Consider the following 17075-nt stretch of genomic DNA (forward strand, 5'->3'; position numbering starts at 1 on the left):
CGGCCATGTGTTACAACTCTGACAGTTTGATCAGTGGTTGAATACATAATATTACTTTTACATGAGATAACATACGATTATACCATGCCATTCTTAAGTTCCAGTGAAATTAATATCCTGTGTCACTGTGTGATTGGCATTCTGTGGAGGATTAGAAAAAGGAGAGGGACTCAAAATGGAAATAAGCCCCCTTTATTCAATATCGATTTACATTTTATATAAAAATTACTTACATTTAATACATTTCTTCAAAATACAAGCAGCCAAACAACATACAAATCAAATACAAAATTATAAAATTTCTTATATTTATCATCTTCCTTTGCTGAAGTAACAGATGTGTTTTTATAATAACTCTTATTAACCTTTTTTTGTAGCTGTGGTAAATCACTTCCTTCTCTACCATCTTCAATCTGTCGACATGTGAGACCTAGAAAAATATGGTATTCAGTATCTGTCTTTTCAGTGTACAGTACAGGATCTGGGAATCTGATCGGAGAACATTCAGAGTGGGCTTCAATCTCTATCACCAGAAGATGAAGTTCATATGGTGTATTACCGTTGAAACGGGGCGGATGGAGCTTGAAATCCGTGGAAATGGAAAAGACACAAGAGCTGTGGAGTTACACATCGTGTGAGAAAAGTTCAGGTGGATAGTACGGTCTTCGGTGGAACTCCTGTGAGTAGATCCGTCAGGTACGGAACAGAGAAAATATCAAGCTTCACTGCTCAGTTGTGAAGCTCTGGTCAGTACAGTACATGAAAAAATAAAAGCCTCAGAAACAAGCCATGTAACCCTTCTCTACTATACATACATTTGTTCAGAGAAAAATAGCCAAACCTACCTTCATTACCTTCACAAAACAATACCTCTGTCCATTCCTCTAAAACTAGAAACAAGGATGGATAATTGTAGCACTGCATTTTCAGATTTGAACTGTGCACAAGTGTGGCTTATGGATGTTAATAATAATCAGCAGCTTCACTTTAGTGTCATACAGAATACAGTATAGCGCTGTATAACTTATCTTTGACAAACATTAGAAAGCAAACCGGATATGGAAAATAAAACTCTTCAGCACACCGACAAGGACGTTATGCTGATGCTAATCCAGTAAAACCTAAGAGCCTCATAGGAAATAGAAAAATCTTGTTTCCTCCTTCATATTATATACATTGTACACTGTGGTAAAAAAAGAAGTACAAAGTGTAAAGTTAGGCTATGCGGCGGTTTCATGAATTGTCCCCTCTAGTTTCTTTGGGAGTAGCTCTCTCCTCTCGTCAATACTGATGACGGGCTTCCGGCAATTTTGCCCGTCGATATAGATCTTTGCATACACTGGGTTGGAGTAGTTGATGGGCTGTGTGAGAAGGGAAGAAGATGAAGGCAAGGAACACGTTCAGTATTTATTTATATATACATTACTTTACAAGAGTGAGGGCCTTAAAGCTGCATTAATGGATTTTCCTTCTTTGGATCCACTTTGACGCAGTCGAGAATGAAACATCTTGTACATCATTTTACAAAGCAGCAAACAAACTCTTGCCCATATACACCTTGAATTCGACAGACAGAAACCAGTCTAACACTAACACTAACATACTATTGTTTTAGCTCAGTTTGGGTCTCCTCCAGTTCTTAGTACTGGAGGATTTTTGTAAAGTATGTTGGTCAAAATGAATGTCTGCAGATTCTTACTTATCCAGGTCATGATATATCAATGTAAGGCAAATTTGTTTTCTTGAAGATGTTTCACCACTCATCCAATATGCCTCTTCAGTTTGGAGGCTTGAAGAACTCAAACAACTGCCTTTGTTTTAGATTTGATTTTTTTTGGTGTGTTGGTCAAAATCCATTTGCTAAGAACAGCTGCCTGCAGAATCTCAAAGAAAGCCATAAGAAAACAAGAGCTTGCAAGCTTTTCGACGGTAACAAAAACAGTTGGTATAGTAGAGTAATAAGCTCCACAGATCTGAGGTGGACTGCAGAGAAGCTAATTCTCAGTGGATTTAAGAAAAACATGTTAGTGCAGCTTTAAGAAAAGTTCACCGTGAGTGGTAAAAATATCTGAATACTTTTACCCAGGAAAAGAAAAACACTCATGCATGATTAGTGGTTTGTTACTCAGCAAGCATGCGCAGGGAAGCCAAGGTAAACATATAGTTAAACAAAACCATACACATCTAAATTTAACTTTGTTTTAACATTTTGACCTAAAACTATGATGATGTTCCAACACTGATTTCACAAAATGAGTTAAGGATCAGATACGAATGAACTTTGACATGGTTTACATTTTAAACAAGTTTTCAATTTGAACAAAAAACACCATTGGTAATCAGATAAACTTGTTTAAACTGTTATAACCACACAATGCACAATCCAGTTAATAGGATTTTGTCCTCTTGAGGGCAAACATTAAGCATATAAAATTCACCTGTCCAGGGATTACCTCCTTGGGCACAGAATTGATGCCCAAGGTGTGAGGGTCACTGGATTTTACACACCAGCCCTGCAACAAAACAAGCACCATGTCTGTTTAAAATCAGTTAGATTAAATTCGCCCTGTTTGCTGTTTATCTACATATATAATCTGCAAGATTTAGGTAAAATAAAACTATAGTGAACTAATGAAGTACGGATTAGTAGAGCATCAAGAAATGGAATACAAACGATAGTCTAGATTCAAAACACAGGCAGACTGGACTCACAACAGCAGATGTCAAAGTTGGCAGCAGAAGTAGCAACAGCACTGCGCTTTAAGCTGTAGGAAGTGAGCTACATAACAACATCAGTGAAGGTGTTATGATTCATACGATATGCTGAGTGTTAGTGTGAGGTTCAGAGCTATGAACAGAATATATCAACCAGCCAGATGGAAACTTCTCCCGGGTCATGGCACCTGTACATTCTCGCTCAACTAGCTTTTACAAAATCTCTTCAGAGCCAAATATATATTGAGCCAGAACTCTCAATTTTAATATCCGTCAACGGCAGTGTACTAGCTTATGATAGCCTAGAGGGCTAGAGGGTTTACCGGCAGCTCTGTGTCCTTGTAGACTATTTCTGTAATTGGCTGTTATGAAAGTACTGAATGTAATCACTCAGATATTAAGTCTCAAATATCAAACTTATTAATCGGGATGGTCCGGATGAGTATGCATGTGGTTTATGAGGTTTAAGAGTGAGGTTTGAGAGATTCTCAAATAATGATCTTCACAGATTTATAGTCTTAAGACAAACAAGGGCATGCTTATTAATTTGTATCAACAAAGAAGATTTTCCTATTCCAACAACATGTCTTAACATCATTATATCATTTAACTTTTCTTTTTTTTTACAGAAGAATGAAGTGAGGACACGTGATTTAGTACTTGACAAGTTCAAGCCCACCTTGTGAGGGTCCAGTGTGAAGTTGGGTCGCAGCAGGCTGCCTGCATCAGCATGGTTGTCATGGTCCACTTCATACATGTTGTATGACGGGTTCCCAATCTCCACGTTTATCCCTCCATTCGTCATGGGCTGCCTCTGGACACGTTTCCCCCTGAGGACGTGCAGAGGCAGCCGTCATTAACACGACACACAGCCTGCAGGTCAACATGTTGAGCAGCGCTGTGCTACATAACAAATTACACTACACTACTTGGCACACTTGGACTACATAGGGTTGGTTGGCTGGACCTAAAAGCTGAATTATAATCAGAGGGTGCGCGCAGAGTTCAGAACATGTTGAAACAGGCAAACCAACTTTTCATTTAAAAGAAAAGAAATCCATTCATCTTCAAAGCTATGCGGCGTTCGATCTCTCATCATCTGTTGCTGCTTAGAAATCTCTTTTTACATTTGCACTTATTTCTTTATTTAACATACCTTTGCCTCCGTCTGCAGATGTAAACACCCGCTACCACCATCACAATCAAGATGACCAACAGCACCAGAGGCACAATGATAGCTATGCTCCCTAGGGGACGGACAGAGGAGAGATGTGATCAAAAGGAGTAGAGATGGGCTCAGCTCAGCGAACGTGTTTGCAAAAAAAAAAAAAAAAAAGTCCACCACAGAAAGAGAGTTTTCGTTTAACACTTTGTACTGGACAGGGTGTTCTCTAAGCAAACGGGGCTACGCAGCAAAAAAGCATAATTTTGAACACTTGCAAAAATGAGCTTCGAAGAAACAGAGTTCTAAAATATATTTGTCAAACATGTATTGATATTGCCTAAGAGATTGCAGTGTATTCTGAAATGAAAACTAGGTTAATGAATTTGAAGACAGAACAATCATATTACTAAATCCTCATGTACTGGCTGCAGCAGTTCCTCCAGTTCAATTGATAAAGCTGTTGACTGAAAGCGTTTGTGTTGAAACAAATTGCAAAACAGAATGCATATTGGCTCGGTTATTTGGAGTTCAGCAATTCTTTAGTTAGGATGTCACTCAGAACGTGATGTCCAGTGGTGGTGCATGAGTTGGAACGAGCTTAAACTTGCTAGCAACAGTGCATGGATAAATTTAATAGTTAAATATTTTGGTTAAAATGGACTGTGGAAACTGTACAAGAAATGTCACTTTGGACACTGACAATTTTAGCTGCCAACCAAAACATACTGAAGTTACAGACATATTACCTAATGAATAATGGGTTAAAGTGCCTAAATGTAGGGGACTGGTTATGCAACTGGTTGTAATTCGTACACCTTTCCACCAATGGATGTAAAACAGCCTGAAATTAAAGCTGAGAATTTGCAGTATATGCATTATATAACTGCAACACCAATACTTTTTGATTTAAAGGGGAACTACTGTTTTTTACAACCTGGACCTTATTTCTGGCATTAAAATGCGATCGTTTTCTCACCCATATAACTTTGGTGTCATTTGTAGTCGTTCGGGAGATATTTAGGGAGTGACTGGGGGACCAAAACACAGCCTCTAAATAACGCATTATCTGCTGTGAAACTCGATCATTTCACCAGTATTTTCTTATGATACGCTAGTGCTATTCCCCACTGAGTCCGGAGTTACCTGCTATTATCATCCGGGGTCTGTAGATAGACCTACTAACCTCGGCGCTCAGAGATGACATCATCCAGGTTTGTTTACCTGGATGATGTCCTTGTTGTACCTTGTTTACCTGTAATTTGCTACTGCTAGTTTTTTTGCAACACGGCTGAATATATTTCCGATTCTGAGGTTGTGGACGACGGCTTTGTTTATGATGGACGACTTGCCGTTTTGTATACGGATGAGGAGCTCGTTGAAAGGAGGATGCTGAGACAGAGAGAGGAACAGCTGGCCAAAGAACAACAAACTGCTGCACGTCCGCGAATAGATAACAGGTAACTCTGGACTCAACGGGGAATAACAGTAGCGTATCATAACAAAATATTGGTGAAATGAATGAAGTTCGCGGCAGATAATGCGTTATTTACAGACTGCGTTTCGGTGCCCCAATCACTCCCACTATATGGATATACACGGATCTAAATATCTTCCGAAGGACTCCAAATGACACCAAAGATATGTGGGTGAGTAAACGGTTGTATTTTATGCCAGAAATAAGGTCCAGGTTGTAAAAAAACGGTAGTTCCCCTTTAAGAGCTAATACACCACAGAAAGAAATTGTGTCACTGTCCAAATATATGTGGACCAAACTGTATGCATTTATTGATACAGGATACAAGATTTTAAAATAATTTTATATAAGTCTTTCCATTTCTCACCTCCGCTCGTATTGTCTGATCTGCTGCTTTTAGGTGCGGGTCTCTCACATTGTGTTCCTGCCCAATTAGCTGAACACCTGAAGGAGGTCAAAAGACAGCATAAATAAATTATAACCAGCGTACTCTTTGTAGCAGACACACTGCTGAGAAAACACCTTTGAAAACGTGAACTAAAAGTATGATGTGGCTGTGGCTTACAAATACAACACATTATGATTCAGTCTTGCCATGAAGTGCTTTTATCCAACACAAACAAAACACCACCTGGAGAAAGAACGCTACGTACATACATGTTGTGTCCATAACACAGTGCGTGTGTGTGAATTTACATGTTGAATATTCAGTGTATTTATATAAAAAAAAAAAAAAAAAAAAAAAAAAAAAGGAATAGAAAGAAATCAAAGGATGACAGCGGGACAACAAGTCGTCATCTCGTTTATGTTCCAATGGGATCCGATGGGCATGATGTATGACCCTTGTTAGAGGAGGTGATATCTAATTTCGCACGACAGACGCAGATGGGTCTGTAAAGCATGAGTGATCTGGTAGGTGCGGCAAGGTGATGACAGGATGAAATTATTCTCAATTACATGCACTCAGATTCAGAACATCACACTATCAAAAATAAGAATGCAGCCCCATACATACGGGAAATGAATCACACATTTGTAGGACGAAATGTCACAGCGACGTGAATTTTAATGGGAAAACTGGGGGCAAGGTGGAGTTTAATCTCCCCGGGGAAGCATAAACCATGGAAAGACTGACTCCCTAAAATGAAGAAATTCTCTTAACCTGTGTTCGAGCCATTAAAGATAAACACCAATTTGCGATGGGATGTTCAGGCAAGTAAATTACACGTGTACCGCTCGTAATGACTGGTAAATAGCTAGCCATCATGCACAAGTTGCAAATGCACAGACTGATGCCCACATCACACAGACAGTGTCATGTTTTAAATCCCCCTTGGTTCATGTGTGCAGGTGGAGGACTGCATGAGATGGGTGAATGGGTGGCAGTAAGGGGCAACAAAGGTGAGGAGTCAAGTAGCAACTGATAATGTAATAAATACTAATACCTCCTTAAACTAATGAATATAATCACAGCTCAAAGTGAAGTTTTAATATGAATAAATCTTTAGAAATGTCTCAAGCTACTGTGATTAACTGCTGCTATTGCTACTGATATTACTGTCACTCAAAACAACAATATTAATTTCTTAAAGGAGTAGTTTGATATTTTGGGAAACTTGTTAATTATCTATACAAATATAATGCTTAGTTTAGCACAGTGGAAACAGCTGATTTAGTTCGGCCCAAAAGTAATAAAATCAGACATTTGAATTTGTATAACTTTAGATCTAGTTTGTTGAATTCCTTAAGAAAAAAAAAAGGTAAGAACTTTATGCTGCAGCTTTATCGGTATGATTTTCAGAAGTTTGGATACAGAGCTATAGAAATTAACATATTTCAAAACAAACATTTTAAACTGTCCATTTAAAGCACATCTGGCTAGTCTAAAGAGGCTGTGGCACAGTGACCTGACAGCATGGTCCACCAGCCACTAATTATAGTTAAAGGAGCCTACTATGGAACTTTCCATATCGATATTTTGTCATCAGCTTTGCATGATTAACAGTAAAAAAAAAAAAAAAAAATGTAATCCTGCCTCTTTATGTAGCCCCCATTTCTTTCACTGTCTAAAACAACACATTTCTTGTCTCTGTAACCTCCGTGGTAGTTCTAAAAAAATGGATTTCCTTGAATGGCCACTTGAGCCTGAGACTCCTGTGTCAAAATGAAATACAGAAATAAACATGTTTACAGCTCAGTACAAAAAAACTAAACTATTTCCTTAGTCATGAGTCACTGTGCTGTTGTAAGTTTTTATATTACTTATTTCAGTTGTATAAAGGTTTAAATAAAGGCGTGGCCCCTTTGAGTGACAGGTGGTTGCTAGCTGTCTCAGCTTCACTGGCGCTCCATGTTTTTAAACTAGTCGGGAATTAGGAAGAGTCACACCATGCCAAGATGGCGACAATGGTGCCAACACACAGAGCTTCAAAACTGCTTTTCAGGAATAGTATAGATATACCGTAGTCGATATCATGCAGGATCCCTCTTTCTTTATATATGCAGTCAATGGGCAGCACCCAGTTTTTTGCTGTAGTGCCCGTATTTTGAAGAAATTTCATTATTTGAAACTTTGGCTACATTTATTATAGCATTATATGCAGTATGTGATAGAATATAATGCATTACAGATTATAATAGTTCCCCTTTAAATGACATATACCAGTATGTACACAACTAAAGCCTATCCAAAAAATTGAAACACAATCTTAATCTATTCAAAAAAATAAAATACCAGTTGTACAGTATTCAATAATCACACCGTCTTTTAGTTTACTCCTTTCAGCCTGTTTCGACTAGATTTTTGTCCCGCACTTATTACATGATAAGTTGCTACAAGAAAGCCCTGTGACAAACAGCCCTTATACTGGACTGAGTCTGAAATGAAGCCGGATGGAGTGGGGGTGGGAGTGTATACAAAGGGGGTGAGTGGGCTCTGAATACAGCTGGAGAGGTGAGAGGGACCTACTTGCAGCGTGGTTTGTTAAGAGCTGTTAATGTGCACATCCCCTCATTCTGACAGAAGTAATCGCAGGGGTTGGCCAGCTCATCACAACGTTGGTTCTTGAACCCTGACGTGCAGCTGCAAAACATTGTGTTGGGAGTGATAAAAGGGCCTAGAGAACGAACGTATACCGTTGAACTGTTGGCTGCTTGATGAATGGAGACTGACACAGTGAACCCTTTTAGCAGCTCGAGTTACAAGGTGGAGTAAGTCACTGTTGTGTCTGCATCAAGCAAATTAGCAAAATAAATCTTATGAACACAAATCACTGCTCACCAAGTAAGGGGAGACATCTGCAAGGGAAGAATCTGTTACAGTGGTGTCACCCCTAAGACTGTGTTTTCTTTAGAAATAAGAAAGTGATTTTAATGACAAGCCTAATATAGATTTGTGTTTAATAGATTTACAAGCAGAGCAAAACGAGACACACACAGAAAGAAAATATAATTTCAACTTAATCTTAAACAGTTGGGTATGTTCAGGATGTCTAAAATGTTTAAAGGTGCAATCAGAGTTACACAGACACTGACTGTGCTGTGAAAATCACATTACTACCAAAAAAACACAGAAAACCATTAGATGGAGTCATATTGTAATGCTGGCCTTGTATGTTAATACATGCCTATATGCAAACATAGAACAAAAGTGAAACTTCAAACCTTCAGAGGGATGGCAGCTGTTTTGAAAAAATCCAATATCTTTTTATTCTGTTCATTCAAAATGCATGTTTTGTTTTTTTTTTACCCATAAGCTCTAAATGCCACGGCTCCACAAGAGAGGCCAAGGGCTTCACTTATCTCATACATATCTGTGAAAGCAACAGAACAGAGAGGGGCAAATGCTGTAGAGGTTTTTAGACAGTTTAAAATGTCTCTGTATTTAAGAAGAGGCCTTGCAGGAACATTGAAAATTCTTTATGACTGGCTGATTGGGTTCAACCTGTAGAAAAGCTTCCAGCGTAGAAAAGTTATTATGAAAGTGGATGATTCTCGAAAATGTGGAAGAGGAAAAGGTAGTTAACCCTCAGTCCAACAATAAAATGGTATTATTTGATTTCAACACATCAGATCTAGCATTTAAAGTGAGGTCTGATGGGCTTACTGCAAATAAAAAGTCCCACTGAATATTAGTTTGTCTGAATGTTATTCAGCAATTCATTTCCAGGGACACGTCAAAGTCACATATAATTTTACTGCATTTGGAAGATCTTTTCATCTGAGAGAGAAACATACCCCTGATATTGGGCACACATAGTTCAAAAACAGCTTTTCAGCTACAGCAGAAGAGGTGAAGAAATACAAATCACATACTGTGATTGACAGATGGAAGTCAATTATTTGACTGGCCAACACAATTGCCAAAGTAAGTAAGATTTTATGCATTATAGAGGACGACAAATACTGTACATTGTATAGTTAGAAGAACGTTAAAATACTTTGCTAGCGTATTTTGAAAATCTCTCTAAGCATTTTTGTAGGTGTTTAATACGAGAGTTATCACTTGGCTTTGGAAAGCCTTGATGGAATACACATTTACTCAGAGTATTAAGGTCAAACATTATGATTTCTTGACACCGACATATCCATCATCTCACATAATCTTCGGTCTTTGCAGCAAATAATAAACCACATTATCAGGATCTGTTAACCTCATCGAATAAGATGGAATCATTTGCATAGAAATTGATTCTATCCCCTGGAATTTGTGAGCGGTGACCGCAAATTTCAATTTAACTACAGTGGACAATGGGCATTTAAAAAAAAGAGAGAGTTAGCTTTTGAAATGGATTTCCAATTTCCTCCTCGGACAGATTTTTAACACAACCCAGCATGTGATTATAGCAGAGGAGGTATTAATTTATGGGGAGCCCTTTGAGACGTCTTTCACAGTGATTTCCTCTCTGCCAGTCAAGCTTATGTCTCACACAAGTTTTTGAGTCTCATGGCATGTTCACTGACCACTTCTAAAACCTGCTCGTGAAGAGAGTCACAGAAGCCTGACATCAGCTCTTAACCGTAAGGAGGAACAGTGTGTTAAGTTCAGAATGGCAGGCTTTGAAGGAGTTAGAAAGCTTTTTTATCTGCTTAAAAACCTTAAGCCACAGTGAAGTGTCACACAGCATAGGATGGTGTACTGGCAGCCAGCCCCCTGCTGTTCCATGGCTTCCACACAGTGACATCAAACCCTTCCCTCAACTTAAGGATTTCTTTCCAGAAGAAGACGTCTATCTTGTACTGTTCTCCAAGGAGGAAAATGGTACCCCGTGATGATTTTCAGCTCTCCCTTTAAAGCCAGGCTTTCTGGGGCGCAGAGCCGCCATTTGAATGGAAACAGTAGTGAGAGTGTGAATAATAGTAGAGAACATTCTTTTTTTTCCCTCTCCCGCCCCCCGCTTTCACCCATTAAGCAGTGACTTACTGACAGAAAGGCAGGTTGGTGTCAGGGTCCAGGTGACAGGTGCCTCCATTGTAGCAATATCCGTCACACAGCTGACAGCTCGGTGCTATTCTGCCATTTGTGCAGCTGGAAGGTGAAGAAATAATGGATTCTAGTTACAAGCGGAATACTATACTTTTATGAGAGAAATTACTCAGTGGTGGCTTTGTCAAACATGTGCATAATTCATGTCAAGAAGGAGAGTTCACCTGGCTTCTAATTCACTGACATTACCAGAAACTGAATTGCTTCAGGGTGTGTGGCCCAATAAATTTTGCAAATTTAATCAAATCAATGCATCCAGCCGGCAGGCTGTGGGTGAAGCAATGGACGAGGATAGCAAGCAAATATCAAGCACTCACTTGCAAACCACATCTCCTGTCTCCTCGTTAATGAGGCAGGGGGCTCCGTGGCAACGAAGACACTTGTCCACCTCGCATTTGTTTCCCTCATACCTGGCAGGACACACACACTCCACATAGCCGCTACTGGATAACGTGCAGGCCTTTGAGTTCACACAGTAGTGATGACAGATGTCTGTTCCACATTCAGAGATAAAGAGAGAGGGAGGTGTGCAATGAGAAACTGGGAACATAGTTTAAAGCTGGTTGGATTAGAATTGTACAGAGTTTTAATGGGACTTAATTATCCACATCAAATGACATCTTAGCCACAGTTGAAAACATATCACCCCTCAGGGCGGCAACAGTAGAAAAATACTAATGATGTACGGCTGAAACTGTTTCCCCATAAGCCATTATGTCAAAGCACTGAAAAAGAAAATACATTATCAGTTCGGTACAGAAACACCCAAAGGTTGTTTAATGGTAGCATTTTGACTTGTTTATCTGCAAACAGTACAGGGAAATGTGGTGTTTGTGGAAGGAATCCACTTTAGGGGATTTCTTTTGTTACACACTCAGAGTGTGAACTTTGAAATCTTTTGTTGTCTGGTTTTTCTGCAACATAACTGAATCAATGTTTTTCTTTAACATTACATGCTAATGTCCCTCCTGAAAATGCTAGGCGCATCGCAACGATCATTTGTGTGTGTGTTTGCTACCACCAGGTAACGGGTGCAGGACTCACGATAAAGACAGCGGTCCCCCGTGTATTCTGCCATGCAGCGGCACACTGGCTGGTTCCCCTGAGTGACGTCACATGTCCCCCCATTTAAGCAGTAATTGTCACAAATCCTCCTCTCACAAAAAGACCCTGAGAATCCAACAGGACAGCGACACGTGGGCTTTCCTGAACAAAATAAGAAGAGGAAGATAAGTAGATCATGAGAAGAACAAAACCAACAAAGCATTGACTGTAAAGTTTTTTGACAGAATTTGATACAGATTATTCCATTGAGCCATAGGGCACACTGTGGTCCAATAATTATTAAAACACATCAGTGTGTGTGCACTGGGTTACCAATTCTTTCATTTAAATGAACATGAGCTCAGTAGTTTATTTTGAGTCTCTCTCTCTCTCATACGTTGTCTTGCATACAGCAATAAGATGTGGTGTGGGTTCACAATCTGTCAGTCATAGTTACATGTTGTATGGAAATGATACTCCCACAGCCCTCAAGTGCTAACAGAAGCAGCAAAAAGTATTCATAAGTCGTGAGTGGGAAGGCAAATCCTTCCATCTGTCATTTTTTAGACACATATCCATGAGTGGGTCAAGGTGGCTGCTGACTGGCACCTATGAAGAGTAGCTAAGGTGTCCTTTTTCTCACTTATGTCCTGCAGGTCCATCCGGGGGGATCCCAAATTGTAGCCAGGCCAGATGCAAGATGCATATCATTTCTCTAGTGTGTTCTCAATGAGCCCACAGTTTCCTTCCTTGTCAGGCATGTCTGGAATATCTCCAACAGAGAGGTGTCCAGGAAGCATCCTAATCAGGTGTCCAAATGACCTCAACTGACTAAAGCATTTTAATATTCACACTTGACAAAAAAAAGAGTGCGTATTTCCCAGCTACGGTACTTCAGCATAAATACAACGTTGGTGAATGAGATAATCAGATGTTTGGAGTCAGTAACCTCTCAAATGACTGACAGACAATCAACTGGAGTCATGTGTGTTATTCCATATCTATATATAGGGCTACTCTGCCACTCTATTCACCAGCTAGTTGCTAACTTTGTCTGTGTATAGATTGGTATAAGTTGTTGTTTACAAGGGGGTCAATCAGAGCTTTATCACTGAAAACAGCTGCCTGCTTTGGTTGGAGACACAGTACAGTGATTTTGCACTAAACAGTAAACAACAAACACTAGCTGAAGGACACTGAAATGATCGGCAAAGCTGAGCCCAAGTACAGAGTTCAGTTGATTAATTGTTGTGATACAGCACCATTTACATACACATAGTGATTTAATCCATACACATACAACAACTTGAATGCATCACTGACAGAGCTAATGCCTGTCGTTCAAACTGTAAACTGAAGTAAGTAAACAGTGGCAAACAAACTGTAAGTGAGATGGAAATGTTTCAAATTAGCCTTCATTTTCTGTTTAACAGACACTTCCCACCATGACAAGGTCACAGTTTTCAAAAAAAGGTAACAGTTGACAACTACTTGCATAGCAGACAACCAAGTTACCATGGATACAGGTCTAGCCATGTAGGTCACACTACACCACTTGGTAATTTCACACTCCACAATTCAGTGGCTAGGATAATCTGGCTTTGAAATGTCCAAGAGACAGCCATTCACCTTCCATTCCCATCTCTGTTAACTCGGTGACTGCTGGGCTTTTGAGCTTTCTAAAAAGACAGCAAAAAGGCAGCCTTGCTCTGGTGCCCTGAACTACCCATTCTGTGCTCTTGTTTTATCTTCAGTTAAACTCAAAAAAAAATTGGCGCATCATTTGAAAGTTGGAGTGTCAACTACTAGCTAATGTTGCTTGACAATCATTACTTGAACACTGCAAATATATGATTTTCATAGATTAAACCTCAGATGTGAGACATAAATTCACTGCCTGGAATCACAGTGAACTGTTAACTCGTTTTCATCTTCAGTCTGACATTGCATCCATTCTAACCAATTTCTGTTAAGAAGACAAATTGATTTTTCCTACCCAGTCATAAGAGACCAACGTATCTGCTTGACAACAGCTTGGCAGCAGTGTTAGTCCCACCCTGGCTCAGATTGGTTGTTAGTGAGAGAAGGTTTCAAAGTTAATCTTGTTCTGATATACACCCTCAAATGCTACAAGGATATACAAAGAATAGTGAGCAACAATTAATCTTGCTTTCAAGATGATTGCTATTGTTAAAAATAACCTTCAATGACATAACAGCAAAGATAGAAAAACCTAAACTAAAAAACCTTAGATTTGGAGGCGTTCCAGCCAAATGTAAGTGTATCTTAAGATCCATTACGAAACATTACTTTTAATATGACAAAAGCCTAAACTAAGGCATAGATGCAAGTAGGGCTAAGATATCACAAAACGTCAATAACAATGACGGACTGAGCAATTTACAATAAATGTATCTGTTCTATCTGGGTCAGTCCTCATCAGACTAGAGCAACAGGATAATGGAAAGTCCATGTGTTGCAAGCAGGAAAGAAAACATGTTACTGGAATTGCAAGTGAAAATTCGTGGCTGCAAAAGAACCAATGAGAGCGGTCGCATCATGACCTCTGCTATGAGATATGAAGGTAAGCTTAGGTCCACAAAAGCATCTTTTCAACATTTTGAAAAATGGTAACACTAGCATTAGTAGAAAAGTTTGCTAACCAGCCCTTGACAGTATGTTAATGCTAATTCAAATCTGCCTTTTCAGCAATTACTCTGTGATGTGAATCTGGCCAGATGAACCCATTTGTATGTCATTCTGATTATTTTTTTTATTTAACACATTTTTGTTTTAAATTTGTGACACATTATGAAGTAAACTACCAGCACGGCCATGTAATGGCCAGTATTAGCAACAAAACACACTAATCTAATCTCTTGTTGCTATTGCTTTCTATAGGTGTAAATGTTATGCTATGTGAGCTTCAAGGAAATTAAGTTATTGGTTCAGAGTTTGCACAACATAAAAACCCACTGTTTACATGGTGTGTACCCTTGTCAGACATGCTGGATGTGTTTCCTACATAATTAACAGTATTAGCAATATCAATATGGATACAATATTGTGGGCAATATCACACAGTCCTATTGAAGCAAGGCAGAATAAAACTGGAGACAGTAAAAGGGAGCCTATCTTTGTCAAGATTACGTGTCACATTTCCTGCAATGGGCTTCATCTTTAGGGAAGTATTTCCACACACTTGAACCGCTGCTAGTTTGCTGCAATGACACACTGGGCTCTTCGTCTAGGCGACTAGTCGACTTCCTGTTTAAAGCGTCACAGCAGTAAAGTCGACTAGTCGACCGGTCGGTACAACTCCTACTGGTAACAGAAAATTACATTTTTATTTATGCAATAAGAGCATTTAATGTAAAAGTATGTACACTGATTTCCTCAGAGAAACTGGACGGCAGCCCCAGAACAGATACAAGTAGATTCTATCTGCATCGTGTCAAACAAATTGCTTAGCTGCAGTCTTTCTTATTGGACATTACCCTGATAATGTTTTGTGGAAACACGATGTGTCATGAAGAAAATGCTATGTAAGCCTTTTCACTTTGGCTCATCTCCAAAAATTCTTCTAGAGATGCTGTTATCACAGCAGCAAAACTCAAGTGCTGATGGTGTCAGTGAGGACATGCGGCCAGTCGGGGCAGCCGTACTGTGACACTACAGAAAACCTACTCAGCGAGGTGCCTCGGGCATGTGTTCAGAATCCCATGATCACACACATTCAAGGTTACCTTCAAGGAAAAAGACCAGATGACTGACCAAAGCGACATGGCAGATGAAGGAAGAAATGAACAAAAAAGAAAAGGCAAAGTGACCTCAAATGAAGCAGACAGTGACTGTTCTGGAAGCTTGCACATCTTGCACGGTCATGTAGTCAAATGACTCACTAACTCTGGTAGGATACACACAGATTCCGATCACTGTCAGAACTGCTCTGTGAAAATGGTATTAAGGACAGCTGTTGCTATTAACGTCATAAAAATATACGGAAATGAGAATGAATCGTATCTGAGATTTAAATGTGTGTTTTGCTGCCAGAAGTTCCATTACAGCGGTGCTGAACCAGTTAAAGGCATGAGAGCAGGGATTCAGTGACAACTTCTGATTTTATAGACGAAACTGGAAAAAATCCAGCCTCTAATTGAATGTGTGCTTGCTTTTAGTCCATTTTTTTTTAACAACAATGCTGGAAGTTTGACAAAATCCATTTTACTATACTCTCTCTCATCTCTGGTCACTCATTTAAAAAAATATTCTTTTTCCTTGGAGAAGTCCTCAACGCAGGGAAACCTCAACTGAAATGAAAGGTGCTGCGTCCCCAGCAGCACAACAAATATTCTGCCTATTTTCCTCTCAGGTGTCCACCATAAATAGAAAACAGTTCATCATCCAGGGTAGCATTCTGGACTTAACCGAAAATAAGACTGATTGTCATCAATAGGAGTCATGCATGATCCCACAGCATGAAACATGATTCGCTCGCTGTCTTGATAGACGGACTCTGTTTGGTTTAATAAGCAGCCGTGATTATCCTGGCTTCTTTTTGTGTCACGTAGAGCTGTTTTAAAAGTCTAAACAATCTGAAAAAATATAAAAACACTTATTTTCAAAGGCATCATTTTGCTTCCTGTTGGGCAGACATGTTTACAAAGACCAAGAGGAAAAATAAACTGATTTTATTCTATCCTTTGAAAACCCTGCCCACATTCTTATCTCCCCGATTGTTGGCCTAACTGCTATGACTCGTTCAAACTGGAACATATTGGGTTCTAATTATATTTACTGGATGTCTTTCAGTGAATACATATTTAATGAATTCAAATCCACTGAATGAGGTTCTGCCATGATAAAATATTTATTTGGGAACACAAGCCACACTTTCCGCATCAGGGGCAATTGCCCTGGTAAATCTTTTTTTCCCTTTTTTTTTATAAGCAATTGAAATGAAGATGTTGTGGGTAATTGCTATGATGGGGGGATGATATACAGGCTTTAAAATCAAGCTGAGCACATTTAATAGGGCTGTATATCCTAATTCAATTCCACTGCTGACATCTCGCCATATTCATGTACGTTCGCTAAATTGTGGGGTAGACCTGGTTTTTCCAGAAACCACGAAAGCATGAAAAAGGACCTTGACTGGAAAGAAGGTTGATTTCTGAGGCTTGTTCGACAGG

At 39.3% G+C, this 17075-nt stretch overlaps 1 protein-coding gene across 1 annotated transcript in view; it reads right to left on the reverse strand.

Moving 5' to 3' along the window:
* Positions 1–269: 269 nt before the first annotated feature.
* lrp1bb (low density lipoprotein receptor-related protein 1Bb) overlaps positions 270–17075 on the reverse strand; it is a gene marked incomplete at its 5' end in the record, with an annotated part of 267322 nt that continues 250516 nt past the window's right edge. Inside the window, 9 exons of the mRNA XM_084544895.1 lie at positions 270–1361; positions 2439–2513; positions 3395–3545; positions 3872–3962; positions 5722–5798; positions 8323–8436; positions 10777–10881; positions 11157–11331; positions 11884–12045. Of these exons, the coding sequence (XP_084401021.1) occupies positions 1221–1361; positions 2439–2513; positions 3395–3545; positions 3872–3962; positions 5722–5798; positions 8323–8436; positions 10777–10881; positions 11157–11331; positions 11884–12045 (1091 nt within the window). The 3' untranslated portion in view covers positions 270–1220. The remainder of the gene's footprint in view (positions 1362–2438; positions 2514–3394; positions 3546–3871; positions 3963–5721; positions 5799–8322; positions 8437–10776; positions 10882–11156; positions 11332–11883; positions 12046–17075) is intronic.

The sequence above is a fragment of the Chelon labrosus genome (genome assembly GCF_963514085.1).
Source record: "Chelon labrosus genome assembly, chromosome: 5".
Lineage (NCBI taxonomy): Eukaryota > Metazoa > Chordata > Actinopteri > Mugiliformes > Mugilidae > Chelon > Chelon labrosus.